The 16,434-nt window shown below is 37.5% G+C and overlaps 2 protein-coding genes across 2 annotated transcripts in view; both read right to left on the reverse strand.

Annotated features, from left to right (window-relative positions):
• Positions 1–16,434, reverse strand: part of LOC148942084 (uncharacterized) — a 213,064-nt gene that overhangs the window by 14,876 nt on the left and 181,754 nt on the right. The gene's annotated exons all lie outside the window — the stretch shown is intronic.
• Positions 5,382–5,882, reverse strand: LOC148942085 (uncharacterized). The gene has a single exon (XM_089103229.1). The coding sequence runs from the start codon at positions 5,880–5,882 to the stop codon at positions 5,382–5,384; it is 501 nt and encodes a 166-aa protein (XP_088959355.1).

A 16,434-nucleotide genomic window follows, 5' to 3' on the forward strand; every position in this document is an offset into this window, starting at 1 on the left:
GTTGAGAGGTCAATAATTGGGCTATGAATATCGATCAGGTGTTGATACTGACGGCGAAATGACTACTGCAGTTAGCCAGGAGTATCATCTGGTTGGAAAATTAAATCATGAGATATTCAATATATCCCAATGGTTACCCCCCAATGTCAAGATTGACATAAAGTTACAGCTGGCCCCATCGAATTTCATTTTGAGAAAAACACTTCCTGCAGCACCCGATGCAAATGTCATTATCACATTGGCAATTGTCCACGTCCGAAAAAAACAGGTTATGTGCTCTGTTGCATTGGCAGTGGAAAGGATAAGAGCCAATGGCAACACAATTAAACTTCTTGTCCCCCATACGATCACCAATCAACGTCACATTGCTACCGGTTCTCGTAGCCATAGCGATTCATCATTTATCAATGGAGAAATCCCATCAAAATTGGCTTTGGCCTTTGTGAAGAGTGGCAGTGCCGTTGCATCCTGGACTGAATCCCCCCACGATTTTAATTTTTTTGGTCTATCTAGCCTTGTGTGCAAAGTGAATGGTATTCCACTGTACACTCTATCATTTGAAAAAAAATCCTATAGAACTCTGTACGAGTTGACCATGTAATCCCTAGATCGTGACTCAACTATTTGAAAATGGAATAACCGATTCAATGTTTTCAAAAAATCATGGGGTAATTGTTTTGGACAGGATATGAGCATAGTACGAACAGGGAATGTACGTTTAGAGTGTACATTTGCCGATGCTTTGACTGAGAGCATCACGCTAATATCATTGTCTCAATTTGAAACCTATTGGGAAATAACAACCTACGGCAGTGTTCTACTAGACTTAGCACCATGAACACAAACCAAATAATCAACGTATTTAGTATGGATCCATACATGTCCCAGTACAAGTACTATTGCATACCATCGGACTTCATTGAAAAAATTCCAAGTGTTAACAATACCCTAATCATTGTTAATAGCAGTCCATCGACTTTGAAGACAGGCCATTGGCTATGCATCTTTCAAACAATAAAAAATATTGAATTTTTTGATCCTCTTAGCCTATCGTATAAATTCTATACTCCATACATCAGCAACTTTATTGAGAGCAGTGGGAAAACTATTATTCAAAATCAACGAAGAGTACAGGATTTAACGACTAAGACATGTGACTTTCATGCACTACTCTTTTTCATGTTCAGATTTCGTGGTGACAACTACAAGCAGTTTATCGACATCTACGTTCACTTGCCTCGATTGAACAACTCTTTAGTGTAAAATATACTTACAAGTGTATTTAGTATTAATTTTAGTGCCCTACGAATAAAATGTTCTAAAAATGTATTCGAAATTGTTTATTAATAAATGAAAAAATGTATATACATGATAAAAAACGACGTTTCTACTCTTTAGATTTCATCTTCTACTAGGTATAGGTATTTGTCGACAAAAACTAATGCATTTAGATTATCCGAATTCACAGTGTACTGATCCTGATGTACCGCAATGTCAGGGTCACATTTTCTACATTAGAGTGTAACTTCACTCTTGTCATATTTCTTTGTATCGTCAATGATACTATTCTCATTCATTCTATAGAATTCACATGTTTCAATTTGCTTATTTGAAGAAATTGCACAAACACTCTTCTCAAGTGTCGAATGACACTCCGTCACAGCCGAATAAAAATCAGTGGGCTTATAATCATAACACCCATTGTCTTCACAGCCATGACGTAGAAATCATATTCTTTTGTTGTTCCAACAGTTGGATCGCTGACCCGGCTCCTCCTCCCAGAACAATCTAAAGCCACGACGATACCAATCTCCTAGCAATAAACTAAAATAACGGTTAGGATTCTTCCCAATCATATCGGATATGTATTCTCCCACTGATTGCATTTATCATAGTGGCAATTGGAGCATAGGTGCCCTCTAGGATGAGGGTCACACACCTCTTCAAGACAGGAATTACAACCTTTAATTTGTACTGCATATCCTCTATGCAATTTACAAGGGTTGTATAATCTACACTTTTCATCATACTCATCAATCATTGTGCAATTCTCACATGATGACCAGCTGCCTAGTGTGTAAATACATAGTGGACATGTATGGAAATTTTTTTTTCATGTGTTGACACTCTCACTGCCACAATGAAACTGATCTAGCAACAACAATAAATTGACTGGGATAGTGAGAGAGAGAGAGAGAGAGAGAGAGAGAGAGGAGTAAATCCTCCTTGAACGCCATCTTTCTTGTAAAAAAAAGTCCTAAATTTTTAAACTAATTTTTAAAATCCTATCCACAATATCATTTTGTCGTGTCGTGATTAATATATCAATAAATTGTGTAAATGCATTTGGACCACGACGTAGAAGCTTCATACAGTAGTCTAATGACGGAGAATCACTTTTCATTATATCGACAAGCATTCCGTGAGAAAATATCTTCCTTTGAGTTGACAGCTCTAGAATATCATCATCTAGAATAAAACATTTTTGCATAACCACTAGATTCTCATTGATTTTCTATTTCTCAAATGCATTCATTTTTTATGATCCTAACACTCTCTCAACCAGATTCAAACTAGCCAGAATTTTTTTTACTCTAAAAAATATAAGCTAGTCTACTATAGAAAGAAAAATACCTTTGATTTAGAAACAATTTTATTGAGCATAATTACAACAATAATATTCACTGATGCATTTTGTTGTCATCAATATATTTCACTAGCACATCTAATGCTGCCCGAAGTCTATTTATATGCACAATATTCAGTTTCACAGCAAAACATAGTTGCTCCTCCATTTTAAATTTGCTTAATGATATTACGTATCTAGCATACATATCGTCCCATTCAATGCATAGTCTACAGCCTCCAGTTACTTCCACAGCCACATTTGGTACTCGTATATCGTTGCTGCTGCTGCCGGCTCCAGCATCAATCTCCGGTACTGTAAATGCATCACTCATTTTCTCTACTAACATCCTCTCAAATGAACTTTTATCTCTGAATGTGAATTATATTACTAATATTAATTGCAATGAAATTCAGTTCTATTATTTTATAACCAATCCCCAGTCGAGCTATCGTGTATTGAGGAATCACCGATGTCTCTAATTGGCCCATAAAACGGATGTTGCCTCAAAAACCAGTCCGGTTGTCTTATACAACCTTGACTATACTCTCAAAACGTGTTTGACCACTTTATAGGTTGCTAACTTTTTTGCAATGTCCACGTGGAAGGAACATGCATATTCTTGTAGGCGTGAATGTAAGGTTGAATGTATGGTTCATTTCAATAGTATGGATACTACTGAGTATAGCAATGGAAAGTCAATATGTAGAATCATGTGCTCATATGCTTACCTGCACAGATAAAGAAGATACAGGGTACTTTTAAGCATAAAACCTGTTCATCTTGACAAAAGTTGAAAACTGAGAAAAGAGAATATTTTTTTATACAAAAAAACATCAAATTACTCTCTTGGCTTTTTTTAAACTCATAGACAGAACATGGAAAAATGTCTTTTTATTCCTGTTCACCACCGGTGCCAAGATTTTGGACAATACTTATATTGTCTCTAAATCGAATATTTAGTCAATAAAATATTTTCAAATAAAAGTAAAGGGCAACGTTAAAAATTAAAATAAACACAAACTATCCTTTATAAGAGTGTTACTACTACTCCATCTCCCCTCGGCCATGCTCCTTATGCCACAATTTATGTTTTTGTCTCAGAGCTTCATAAAAAAAAGTCCCAAACAAAAGAGAAATGTCATAAAAATGTAACATGTTATTTTACCACAATTCTAAAGGATTCTTTCAGTTGTATTTCCATTATGTTGTGTGTTTTAAGTTGTATGTTTCAGTTGTTGTATGTTTCAGTTTGCAAGATTCTAAATGGAATCAGCATACAAAACATTCCGAATTGCCGTATGACAATACTTTTTGCACTATACAGTATTTTTGGGAAAATACTAGTTAAAATTTAGCTTGAAGAGTGAGGGGCAGGCCATGGGCGTAAGCTGAAATTTAGTTTCTGCAAAAAAATCTTGTCAAAACTAAGATAATTCTGCATAATTCAAACATCCAGAGAAACAGGCCAGTCTTCTTTAGTATATGTTTGCCCTTATAGTATGTCTCATTTTTACCTTTTTTTTTTCACTGTCATTTTCACTTCATTTGGGAAAATTGGCTCCAATTTTGCCCTCCCCCCAGGATTTTGACAAAATTACGCAACTGGGCTGGGCCCTTATAAATAGGACAATTTCTATAAATTTTAAGTTACACTTCGCTTTTTATATTAATTACAAAAAAAATTGAAGGAAAAATTTGTTTCAAATTGCCAAAATTATAAATTGGAAATCCCTTGCAAAAATTTACAAGGGATCAAGACGAGATATGGTTTTCTCACCTTGTATGCTTAGCCAGTTAAGCTAGTCAGTTCAAGAATCAGTGAATATTCTTTAATTATATCTGGTGAAAGCATATTATTAAAACATATTTAATTAGTTTGACTAGGCAACTACTCAATTAGCTAGTTATATTAGTTTTTTTTTTTTTTTTTTTTTTTTAGAACTTTCCAATCTTAGGATCTTCCGGTTCCGTAGTGGACAAATTTTATGCCATTGGGTGGCTACCAACTCCAACCGACCAATAATTTTCCACCTCCGACCGGCAAAAGTGTTTTCTTACTCTTAAATTGGCTTTTTAATTGCTCTGAACCACAACATGACTTAAATTGCGATTGGTCTTGACCAGTGCTTTTGTCAGCTTATATATTATCCGATATATTAAAGATCCTTGACACCAGATGTCAAATGTGGCTTTTTAATTACTCTGAACTTGAAGATGGCTTAAACAGAAGCCTTTTGGTTATAAATTGTTAAAATTAATATCTATATAGCATAATTAATGCTGGCAAAAGTATTAACCAGCATAACCAGTACAATTGATACTGGCAAAAGTATTTTCTTACTCTTAAATTGGCTTTTTAATTACTCTAAACCTGGACATGGCTTAAAACCAGGCATGTGCGCTGTTTTGTGACATTTTATTATGTATAAAGCATTGCATATATCAAATACGTAACCTAACTTAACCTAACCTAGCTACCTCCCCCCCCCCCCCAAACCCCAATAACAATAGTTTAAATATCGTATGCGCAATGAAAACCACGATAAGCATTCCAATACTTTTTTTTTATATACAGGCTTCACGGCTCCATCACAGATGAGGATTTTCCGCTAGTCCTGGTAGTTACCTCATTTTCTAACACTGAGGTACTTGTTGCAACTTTTATTAAACTCGTCCAGGGACGAGTTTTTTATGATTATTTCTGCCGGCAATCTATTCCATGTGGCAACCGATCGCCGGGCGAAACTCCTTTTCAGATATTCTTGGCGAAGAGTATCCTGCTCAAGGTAGTCCCAACGAGCTGCGCTTCGGTGAGTTGATCGCAAGGGCTTTGCTCCTCAGATGGAGGGTTATACAAATACTTATAGAAAACCGACATGGACGCCACATCGAAACGTTCCTGGATCAGCTGTGGGGTTTTAGCTTTCGTGTTGCCAGAGGCTGCTGCGCGGACTGCTCTATTTTGAATATGTTGGAGTGGAGAGATGTGGCTTTTTGGTGAACCAGCGAAGAGAGGACATGCATATTCCATGACAGGTATAATGCACGAATTGAAAAGAGGCAGAATAGAATCATCAGGGAGAAGACCTTGGAATCTTAGGATAACACCTAATTTCTTGCTGCAAGAGGATTTAATTCTACTGAGATGCTCAGTCGATGAGAGATCCGAAGAGAAATTAACTCCAAGTAGGCGCAGTGTATCAACTTGCGTTATTATCTCTCCTTTGAAGACGAAATCAGGATGAGCCCTCATATTACGCACCTTAGAAATTAGGAGCTCTTTCGTTTTCAATGTATTAAAACTTACAAGCCATGCATCTTCCCACGCCTCAATTTTCACCACGTCAGCCTGAAGCTCCTTGTGGGGTTTACTGGGATCTTCTTCTTTTGCAATTGATATTTTTGTTGTTGTGTCATCCTGAAAATGGTGAGGTTTTTTCAGAATGTTGTCCCCTAGGTCATATATGAACACCAAGAAAAGAGTTGGACCAAGAATACTTCCTTTTGGTACTCCTGATAAAACTGGGTGTTATTTTTATATGAGTCCATCGAGGACAACTTGCAACGATCATTGACGAAGAAAGTCAGCAAGCACGTCAAATAGTCGACCATGAATTCCATAGGCTTTCAGTTTACAAAGAAGTCCTTTGTGCCATACACGATCAAAGGTTTTTGCAGTGTCAAAGGAGAGAAGGCAAATATCGTGTCCCCGAGAAAGGAGCTCAACCTACTCTTGATACTGTGCAATCAAACATTCTAACGTAGACCGTTTTCTGCGAAAACCGTATTGCGTATCTGCCAACAACAGATGTGACTCGATGTATTGGTAAAGGGTTTTATTAATGAAGCTTTCATAAACTTTACCTATACAGGACAGCAGACTTATTGGACGATATGATCTTCATTAGTAAGGTCGGATTCTGCCTTTGGAACATGGGCCACATGAGCAGTTTCCCAGGCTTTCGGGAATAATCGTGCTGCAAAGTATTTTCTATAGAGAGAGGCGAGAGGACCTGCAAGTTCAGGGGCACATCTCCTAAGGATAATATTGGGAATCCTGTTAAGTCCTGAAGCTTTGATGACATCCAGCTGGCTTAGCGTTCTGAGCGCCTTCCTAGTAGTTATGTTAACGCTGGTGATTTTTGCATCTGTTTGTGGTGGAAAGGGGGGAGGGGAGACTCCGTCCTCATCAAGTTGGGAGACATTTTAAAAGGCTTGTGCAAGAGCAACTGCCTTTTCCTGGCCGGGCTGGATCATCGTCCCTTCAACATGAAGCGAGGGACTTGATGTTGACTTAGATGACGGTAGGACTTCTTTCACGACCCCCCACCACCGCTTTGCAGGGGCACTTTTCAGTTTGTCTACAAACTTGTGCTTGTAATTGGCTCTAGCTTGACGTACAGCTTTAACAGACTCGTTTCGAGTGCTAATAAAAGCAGCCCGGTCCTTGTCGGATTCAGTTGAACGCCATTTCTTGTGAGCCTTTCTTCTGGCCTTGATTGCCTTTCTACAACCAGCATTGAACCATGGCTTATCTCGAGATGAGACTTTTACTGTTTTTGAGGGGACGAATTGCTCAATAGCCGCTGTAATCGCTTTTTCGTAAAGTACCGCTGCTTTCTGTGGAGCTTCTTTTGAAAATATCCACGGTTTGGCTGATAAGATGTTTTACAGACCATTCCAGTCTATGCGGTGATACTTCCTGATGATCCGCTGGTTGCTTTACTGTTGTATGTATTTTAAGACTTTCACGAACTATAAATGCCACAAGATCGCTGGCAAAAGAACAGCTTTCGACAGTAAAGGATTTAAAATGATCAGTTAAAAAGAGATAAAGCCGGGATGATCCACGAGTGCCAATATAAGTATAGAATTCAACAAGCTTTTCTAGGCCATAAGAAAGACTCGGGTCTAGCAGAACTACGCCCTCCACATCAGTCGCACGACTTTTTATCCCGGGGCCATGATGAATGTTGAAGTCTCCTTGGATTATTATACCTGATTTAGGGAACTTTTGCTTCACAAATTCCAAGCTATCTTCCAGATATTCGGTGATTTTCATCTTTGGTGGGTTACAGACTGTACCAATGACAAACGATTTATTTGGTAAGTTTACTTTAACTCAAAGGACCTCCTTATCTCTAGGAATCGAAAGTGCCAAAAAAGGGATGTTATTTTTAAGGTACGTAGCAGCACCACCTCCACCAAAAGTCGAGTTTCTCGGGTTTTTGCGATCCAGCCTGAGCAGAGTGTAACCAGGAATACTGATCTCACTATCAATGACGCTAGAATTCAGGTTGGTCTCGGATACACACATGACAGAAGGGGATACCTCATTCATCATGTGCTGTAAGTGATCCAACTTGGATCAGGGACCACGTACAATGCAGTGGGCAATAGTAAACGTATCAGTAAGAATTGTCTTGGGGCGCGCATTTGGTCGTCTACTAGAAGGAAGTCCGATCCGAGGCTGTTTTTCCGTTTGAAAACTTGGTAAATACCGGCTGGATGGATAGTTGGCCCAAGCAGCGGACAAAAGAACTCCTAAGACAGACTTTGCCTCATCCGATGATGAGTGGTCATAAGACCTCATACTTGACTTCAGCAATGGTAGTGGTAACCCTAATAGGAACAAGAGTCGCTACCTTCCAGTACCCACTACTCTCAATCTTTGTAGGAACCCCTGAGTCGTTTTCCGGAGCATACCACCGCAAACCCAAAATGCAGAGGCCGTTGTCCGAATCTGGATCTTCCGCCCATATTTCGCAGTTGTCCTGCTGAAGAGGATCCTCCCACGATGTTATCCTACAGTACCATACAATTTAACCTATTGCTGGAAGAAGGTTTGCAACTAACAGGACATGTCCACACGCCGGTGGGCCCTGCTCAGTGTGCATAAGAGGGGCCTTCTTCCTCCTCCACCTGTATTTATGGCCCCCGGGTGAGGGTACCCCGGTTTCAGTTTATGGACCCTCGGGGGCTAGGTCCCCCTTTGGTCCGCGCCTCCCTTTATGGGAGGTACCCTACATATCTGTAGGACGTTCCCCTATCCACCACCTGGGGACGCAATGAGTGGCCTGGAGAGCGCCCCTACTGAGAGAGTGACTCAGTAGGTACTCAGAACCTTATAGCGGTGTCTTGAATTAACTCGTCAAAAACGGGTTTTTCGTGACTGGTTTCCTTGTAACTGCCCATATAATGCCCAAGTACCGATCCTTGACACCAGGTGTCAAATGTGGCTTTTTACTGATTAAGATGTGCTTTTGGGAGGAGTCCTCAACTTTCTCTTTAATATCAAAATCTGAAGGTGTCAAATATCGCTTCTGTGATCATCAAAGGACCGACATCCGAATTAAAAATAACGGAATGTCGATATTCAGAATTATCACCTAACACTAACACGGACTAAGAATGATTTATTTGATTACTGACCTATAATTACATGTCCTATTAATATACATATTGCCAGACGTAAATGGAATTCGAACCTTTTGTAATTGGTCCAACACCTGGCATTAGACGCTAAATTTCACATACTATTTCTGTAATAAATTGTTAGCATGGAAATTTACGCACGAAAAATAGCCTGAAAAAATTACTTCCGTCATTCATTCTTCTAGTTGTGATGCATGTAAAGGACGAAAAAATTCCCTTCCGAAGGAATGATCAATATACTTTCCAATGAAAAAAGCTTGTTTTTTCTTAAAATAAAACCAAAGGAGGATATTCCAGATGCGATTTAAGTTTTAAAATTTGCGTCATTTCTTCCACTAAAAGTTTTAAAAACATGTTGCAATAAGACAACTGACTTAGCTCTATGAGTTGCAACATATTAGCAATGTCAATATTTCCGATAAAGCATTTTTACTTTTTCCGATAAAAAATATAAATGTTTTTACTTTTATAACTTTAAAAAATCACATAATATTAACATTTTGATTACTAAATATCAGTATATGTATATTAAACTGACAATGCACAATCATTTGTATTTTTTTCAGTAAAGTACAAATTATGGCCTGGCCTTGGGAAGGCATAAGGGTTTTGAGCCCAACTTATGTTAATTTCTGCTCGTTTTGAGTTTGACTCGGTTATTTATTGTAATTTCTTTTCGTTTTAGGTTTCATTTGTTTATCGATGCTGATTTGTGTTAGTTTCACGCTTGGTAGATCATTTAATTTTATTTTTGCTCATTTTTTGTTTAATGGAGCTCTTTACTTTTCTTTGAAAAACTTATTTTGTGGAAAAAGTTTTTTTTAATTAATTTCTGTTCGTTTTATATTGACATAGTCTTTTTAGGGAAAAAGAAAATAATACTTTAATTTTTTTCGTTTTTTTAAGATTTTATAGTTTGGCCTGCTATTTTGTATGCTGGAGAAAAGTTTTCAGTTATTTTTAACAACATACCTTCTTTTAAAAATCTGGACACAAATAGTACTGTTTAATTTAGTTTCATACCTCCTCTAGTCGACCTGAAATGGAAAACTTGATACCATTTGCAAGAAAATCTGTTTACTTTCTTTGACAGCTTGGATACACTTACGCTATTTTGATTTGGTTAAATTTTAAGAGCAGAAGTAGCCCCAAAAGTTTGAACATAATACCCTCAGTCATTCTTGGGATACTGCTGAGATGCCTTATTTTGATTTGATTTAATCTTATGGCAACAATTAGTTTTTAAAAATAAAGACAAATGGGAGGTTGGGCGTGGGAGGGAGATTAGTTTCCCTCCAATCACTTTCGACTATTAAAAAGGGCATCAGCCCTTTCTATTTTCAATAGAATGAGCCCTTTTCGAAGTTCCTACGTCAACTCCTTCAATACAAAGTGCCCTGGTCTAAACAACAACAGCAACAAAAAAATAATATATTATACCCCCATCGATCTTTACTATAAAAATGTCAAGCCTTCCAATCACTTTCGACTATTAAAAAGGGTACTAGGCCTTTCGATTTCCAATCGAATGAGCCCTTTTTGAGTTTCAACGACAACTTTCTATAAACACCTTATATGCCCCCAGGGCATAAATTACAACCCTTACTCTAAGGGTTGTGAGGGTGGTTGTCAACGTTGAACAAAATGGCTATCTGAAAATTTTGATTGGATGTGTTTGGGGGAATGGTGGCTGGGAGAGGGGGGTTAGTTACTCTCCAATCAGTTTCGATTATTGAAAATGGTAATAACCCTCTCAATTTCCATTTGAATGAGCCTCTTTTGAATTTTTACGACAACTCTATCTATGTAAACCTTATATGCCCCCAGGGCTTAACTCTTACAACCTTTGTCCTGGGGGCTCTGGAGGGTTTGTCATCCTTAAATACATAATTTCCAGAACTTTCAACTACGTTGAACAAAATGGCTATCTCTAAAGTGTGATTGAATGTGTTTGGGGAAATGGTGGGCGTGAAAAGCGGCGTTAATTACTCTCCACTCATTTTCAACTATTAAAAAGGGCAATTTCAATTTCCAATCAAATGAGCCCCTTTTGAAATTTCTACAACAAATTTCTATATAAACCTTCTATGCTCCCAGGGTATAACTTACAACCCTTACACTGAGGGTTCTGATGGGGTTATCATCCTAAAAGACCTAATTTCCAGAACTTTCGACTACGTTGAACAAGTGGATATCTCAAATTTTGATTGGATGTGTTTGGGGAAATGGTGGGCGTGAGAGGGGGGTTAATTGCCCTTCAATTACTTTCAACTATTAAAAGGGCACTAGCCCTTTTTGAATTTCCAATCAAATGAGCCCTTTTTAAAGTTTCTAAGACATCGCTGCCTATAAAAATCTTATATGCCCCTAGGGCATAACTTACGACCTTTGCCCGAGTGCTGTGGGGGTGGAGGGGTTGTAATCCTTAAAGACCTAATTTCCAAAACTTTCAACTACGTTGAATAAAATGGCTATCTAAAAATTTTGATTGGATGTATTAAATTAGAAAAACATTTTGATGTAATACAAAATGTGACTTTAGTCACTTTGGATATCGAAATCATTTTGAAACTAATTATCCTAGTAAATGAATTTTCTTCTTTCTTTGTTTTTAGAGAGGAGTTTTATGGACAAAATTCTGGACTACCTATGGGGGCTTCTCTATCTCCTTTGTTAGCAAATCTTTTCATAGATTCTATTGAAACCTCCGCTATACACAGTTTTAGAATCTCCCCTTGTTTCTAGGGGAGGTTCATGGATGATGTGGTTTGCGTTGGGAAACATGGATTGGACTCTTTAGACCTATTTTGTAAGTATTTAAATGCAATTATGCACCATTGTAAATAATTTTATCAAATTGTAAATAAATCAACTTAGTGAAATGTGAAATGGAGCTTACAATATCGTCTTTATTGACTCTTTATGATATATGGAGTTCGTGCAGCTTTAGCAACGCATGCGCTATTGTGTTACAGCCTCTGACGCTGGGACATCCAATCTACAGTTTTCTATAAGTTTTAATCAAATGGCTATCCCAAAATTTTCACCCTATAGCTTTTAGTTCTCACTCTTAGGCAAAATTGAGGCTTATGAACTATAAATTGGCAGAAAATGTCTCTTTGCCTCTTTAAAAAGGCCCTAGAGCTTCTAACGCCAATTCAAATGAGCCCTCTTAAATTTTCTAGAACGATTGGCTCTAGAACGTATGGTCACACTTGTAGAAAAACCAAGAAGTAAGTATGCATCTGTGATTACTCTCCCCGCAGAAATATCAGTAGGCAACTTCAGGCTTGATCCAGGCCATACACAGAGGGGGGTTTGAACCCCTCCCGAAAAGTTTTTTAGACTCGTAAAAACGTAACAGAAATGGATATAAACAAATTTTGTATGCGTTTTTTAGTTTTTTTTTGTACAACCCCCCCCCCCCCACCCGAAAAAAATCTTTGAGTAAAAGCCCCTCCGAAAAAAAAATCCTGGGTATGGCCTTCGGCTTGATGAATGTTAGAGATTTAGAATGAACATGTAAATTCTTTTTATGTATACATCATAAAAATTCCTTTTTTGAAGTTTCTGTTATTCCTTAACCTTTTGCTCCTTACCCTGATTTATTTAATAGGTCTTAGAGGTTTAAACAACTGATCTTAAAATGAAATTGGCTCGTCAATAACAACAAAAACTAGAAAATCTCTTTCTCTTTTTGTTTGGTTTAAGTTTTTTTTCTTTCATGTAAAACTTTTGAATTATAGAATCCAAGCTCAGAAACGGCGCATAAACTTGACATTAATTTTTACTAAGAAAATAAGCTTTCTTTTGGTTTCTTATCTTCATACAAAATAAATTAAAATTGTTTGTTTTCAAAAGTAGATATCGCTATTGACGAAGACAAATAAAAATTAAAATATTACTATATGCAAAGATAACGCCATGTTCTGTAGCATAATCTCTTTCTTAAAAAATCTTGGTTTTACATCAGTCCTAAATGCTACCTCAACTACATTTTTTTCGGTTTAACAGCCGTCTTGTTTTCCGTGTCTTTTTGACCTGATTGGAATATACATATAAACTTAGATTTTATACATACCTTTCTAAACAAACCTTTCAGGCATATTTACAGATTATTAACAAGATATTAACTAATTTTTGTAATACCCGTAAAAAAAAATTCTGGTAACAATCCGTCTTACCACTATATAATTTATTTTTATTTATGAAAATTCAATCGCTGGATAGCAGGCATACGCACTCAAAAATCATTATTTTTTTTTTGGGGGGGGGGGGGTCAAATCTGAAAAACAGGCGAAAAACTACGCTAATCAAAGGAGAAATACATATAAATTAAGATGAGAAATAAATAAAAATGTTTTAAAGTCAATAAAAAATATTGGGATATCAGGGGTTAAGTGCCTGCAAGCCCCTTCCTATGTAATTGTATGATTACTATTTTAACGATTTTGGACTTCATGTGAAGAGGAAAGCACCTTTTTTTTGACAAATCAGCCAGTAGCACACAGGGCTGTCAATAAGACTAATATATTTATAACGTTCTAAGTTTGTAATTTTTACATGTTTATATGTCAGGGGAAGAGCTAGACAACAAAGCAACCAACCAGGTTACAGCAACCGACATTTTGTCCGTTGTCTTAGACTGAACCAGATTTTCTATTTTGTCTGCAGCTACTCTGTTGATAAAAAAGACTGTAAAAAATAAATAACTAAAATTTTGCTTTGTTAAAACTAGATTTGTTTAGAACATACCATCGGTCAATTATTATCTTTTAGAAAGATAGCCAGTTTAAAATCGCAATTTTCATCGACTAATTTGCTTGCATATTACCATGGTGACTTCTAATGAGGCAATCATTTTGTTACCAATCATAGGCAGCGCAATCGTGCTGTCTAAGCAAAGAACAATGTTGGCACAGTGTATTATTTACTATTATTTTTTTTTCTTTAGACCAGGGCCCTTCGTATCGAAAGAGTTGTCGCAGAAACTTCAAAAAGGGCTCATTCAATTGGAAATTGGAGTGGCTTGTGCTCTTTTTAATAGTCGAAAGTGATTGGAAGACAACTAACACCCCTTCCACGCCCACCGTTTCCTTAAACACATCCAATCAAAATTTTGAGATTGCCATTTTGTTCAGTGTAGTTGATTTCCAGATAGAAATTATGTTTTTGTGGAGGACACTCCCCCAGATCCCTCAGATTAACAGTTGTAAATTATGCCTTGGGGGCATTTTAGGTTTTATTGAAAGCTCTGTTACAAAAACTTGAAAAAGAGCTCATTTAATTGGATATTAACAGAGCTAATACCATTGTTGATAGTCGAAAGTGATTTGGGGGCAACTATCCCCCCCTCTGACGCCTACCTTTTCCCCAAAACACATCCAATGAAAATTTTTAGATAGCTATTTTGTTCAACGTAGTTAAAAGTTTTAGAAATTAGGTATTTGAGGATGATAACCCCCTCTGAGCCTTCGGGGCAAGGGTTGTAAGTTATGCCCTGGTGCCATATAAGGTATTTATAGATAGTGATGTAGAAACTTTAAAAAGGGCTCATTCGATTGGAAATTAGAAGGACTTGTGCCCTTTTTAATAGTCAAAAGTGATTGGAAGATCACTAGCACCCCTTTCACACCAACCATTTGGGCTGTCCTCTGCCAAAACCAAGTATCTACAAAAAAATTCGATTTGAGTTAAGGATGGACCTCCCCTAGTCTTAACACGGCGAATCCAGGGGTGAAGTCCGAATTTTTCTATTTGCTATAGTTTCTGAGACACCATCTAGTATCTACATTGATAGAAGCGTATTTTACCGGTTTTCCACAGCCAAAACCTAGTATGCACACACTAGAATTGTAAAACCTAGTATTTACATCCAGCAGGAAAATTGGTGGCAAAACCTAGTATCTGCGGCGAAAATCGAACAGACGAAACCATGCATCTACGGATTTCACGAAACAACAACAAAATTTCATCATGATCATCACTTTCTTCTGTTTACTTTTTAGAAAGAACAATAACGAAGTCTGAAGAATAATGAAGGGATATTAGTAATAGCAGAGGAGAATTACTTGCAAGACTCGCAGTGCAATGGCTTTCTTCCATTCAGTATTTCTTGACCTATTTCAAGATATTGAGCTTTTGAAGCTTAGTGAGCTACTGTAACCCTCCTCTATCACACCAGACATTGGTAAAAAGAATGTGCTAATTTACGTCGGCTAAGATATATAAAAAAGAGTGTACCAAGAGCTTTGGTATTGGGTATGTCGTGGAGTCGTGGGTACTACAATCTCGACACTAAGCAGTAAAAACTACTTTGTCAAGTTAATCCTACAAAACAACTGGTTTCACATTCCATCTCCAGATTCGGTTTGTTTGTTTACACTTTGTGGTTTATTCAAAGATTTATTCCGTTTTTTAGAATCCAGTATCAGTTGTGTCACACGAGACTTACAGATGTCTTTTGAAAGAAATGAACATTTTGCTAAAGATGCCAGCATGTGATGTTTGTCCTGAGTGTGAAAAGTACAATTTCATGGAGAACGAAGATAGCCTCAAATAAAACAGCAGCGAGGAAGGTTCTAATAGAGAGTTGGAGCCATCTTATGCTATTGCATATAAGATTTAGAATTCTGAAGTTTCCGGACACAACTGGTAAGAAAACATTGAATAGACAAGAAAGGCTATACATGCTTATCAACGAGACGCAACCAGTAGTGGGGAAACTGGAGTATAGGTATTCGCAGTTGACTTGCAAAAAGTGATTCTGTTACCCGACTTGCCAGGGAACAAAGAAGCAATATTCCTTAGTCGTCTTGTTGTCTACAATGAAACATTCGCCCGTGTCGAAGAGTATGCTGCAGCGTCTGTAGGAAAGGGTCGTTCTTTTTGTGCGCTGTGGCACGAAGCTTTGAGAGGCAAGGGTGCCAAAAACATAGTGGATTCTGTTTATACTGTAGTTACAGCAGAGAAGGATGTCCAGGAATTCCTATTCTGGATGGACAATTGTTCAAGTCAGAATAAGAAGTGGGTACTTTATACTTCTCTTGTGATGATGGTCAACAGAGAAGAAGGGCCCAAGAGGATAACGTTAAAGTATCTGACAAAAGGGCACACTCACAATTCAGCAGACGGCAACATTGAAACGAAAATGAGAAAAAAGGGAAATGCTATGAATTTCCTGACTTTGTTGAGTATGTTGGAAACTGCAGGAAGGGAGTTTCTGCAATAGAGCTCAAGGACTTCAGAAATTGGAAATACAAGAACCTGGTAAAAAGGACTCACCCCTATCAAAGTTAAAGTCAATTGTTGCAGCTACCTTTCAAAAGGGGTTCTGCGGCATGAGATTCCTCCAAGATTTTGACGGTGAG

The sequence above is a fragment of the Artemia sp. Qi Xiang Cuo genome, chromosome 17 (assembly GCF_049724085.1).
Source record: "Artemia sp. Qi Xiang Cuo chromosome 17, ASM4972408v1, whole genome shotgun sequence".
Lineage (NCBI taxonomy): Eukaryota > Metazoa > Arthropoda > Branchiopoda > Anostraca > Artemiidae > Artemia > Artemia sp. Qi Xiang Cuo.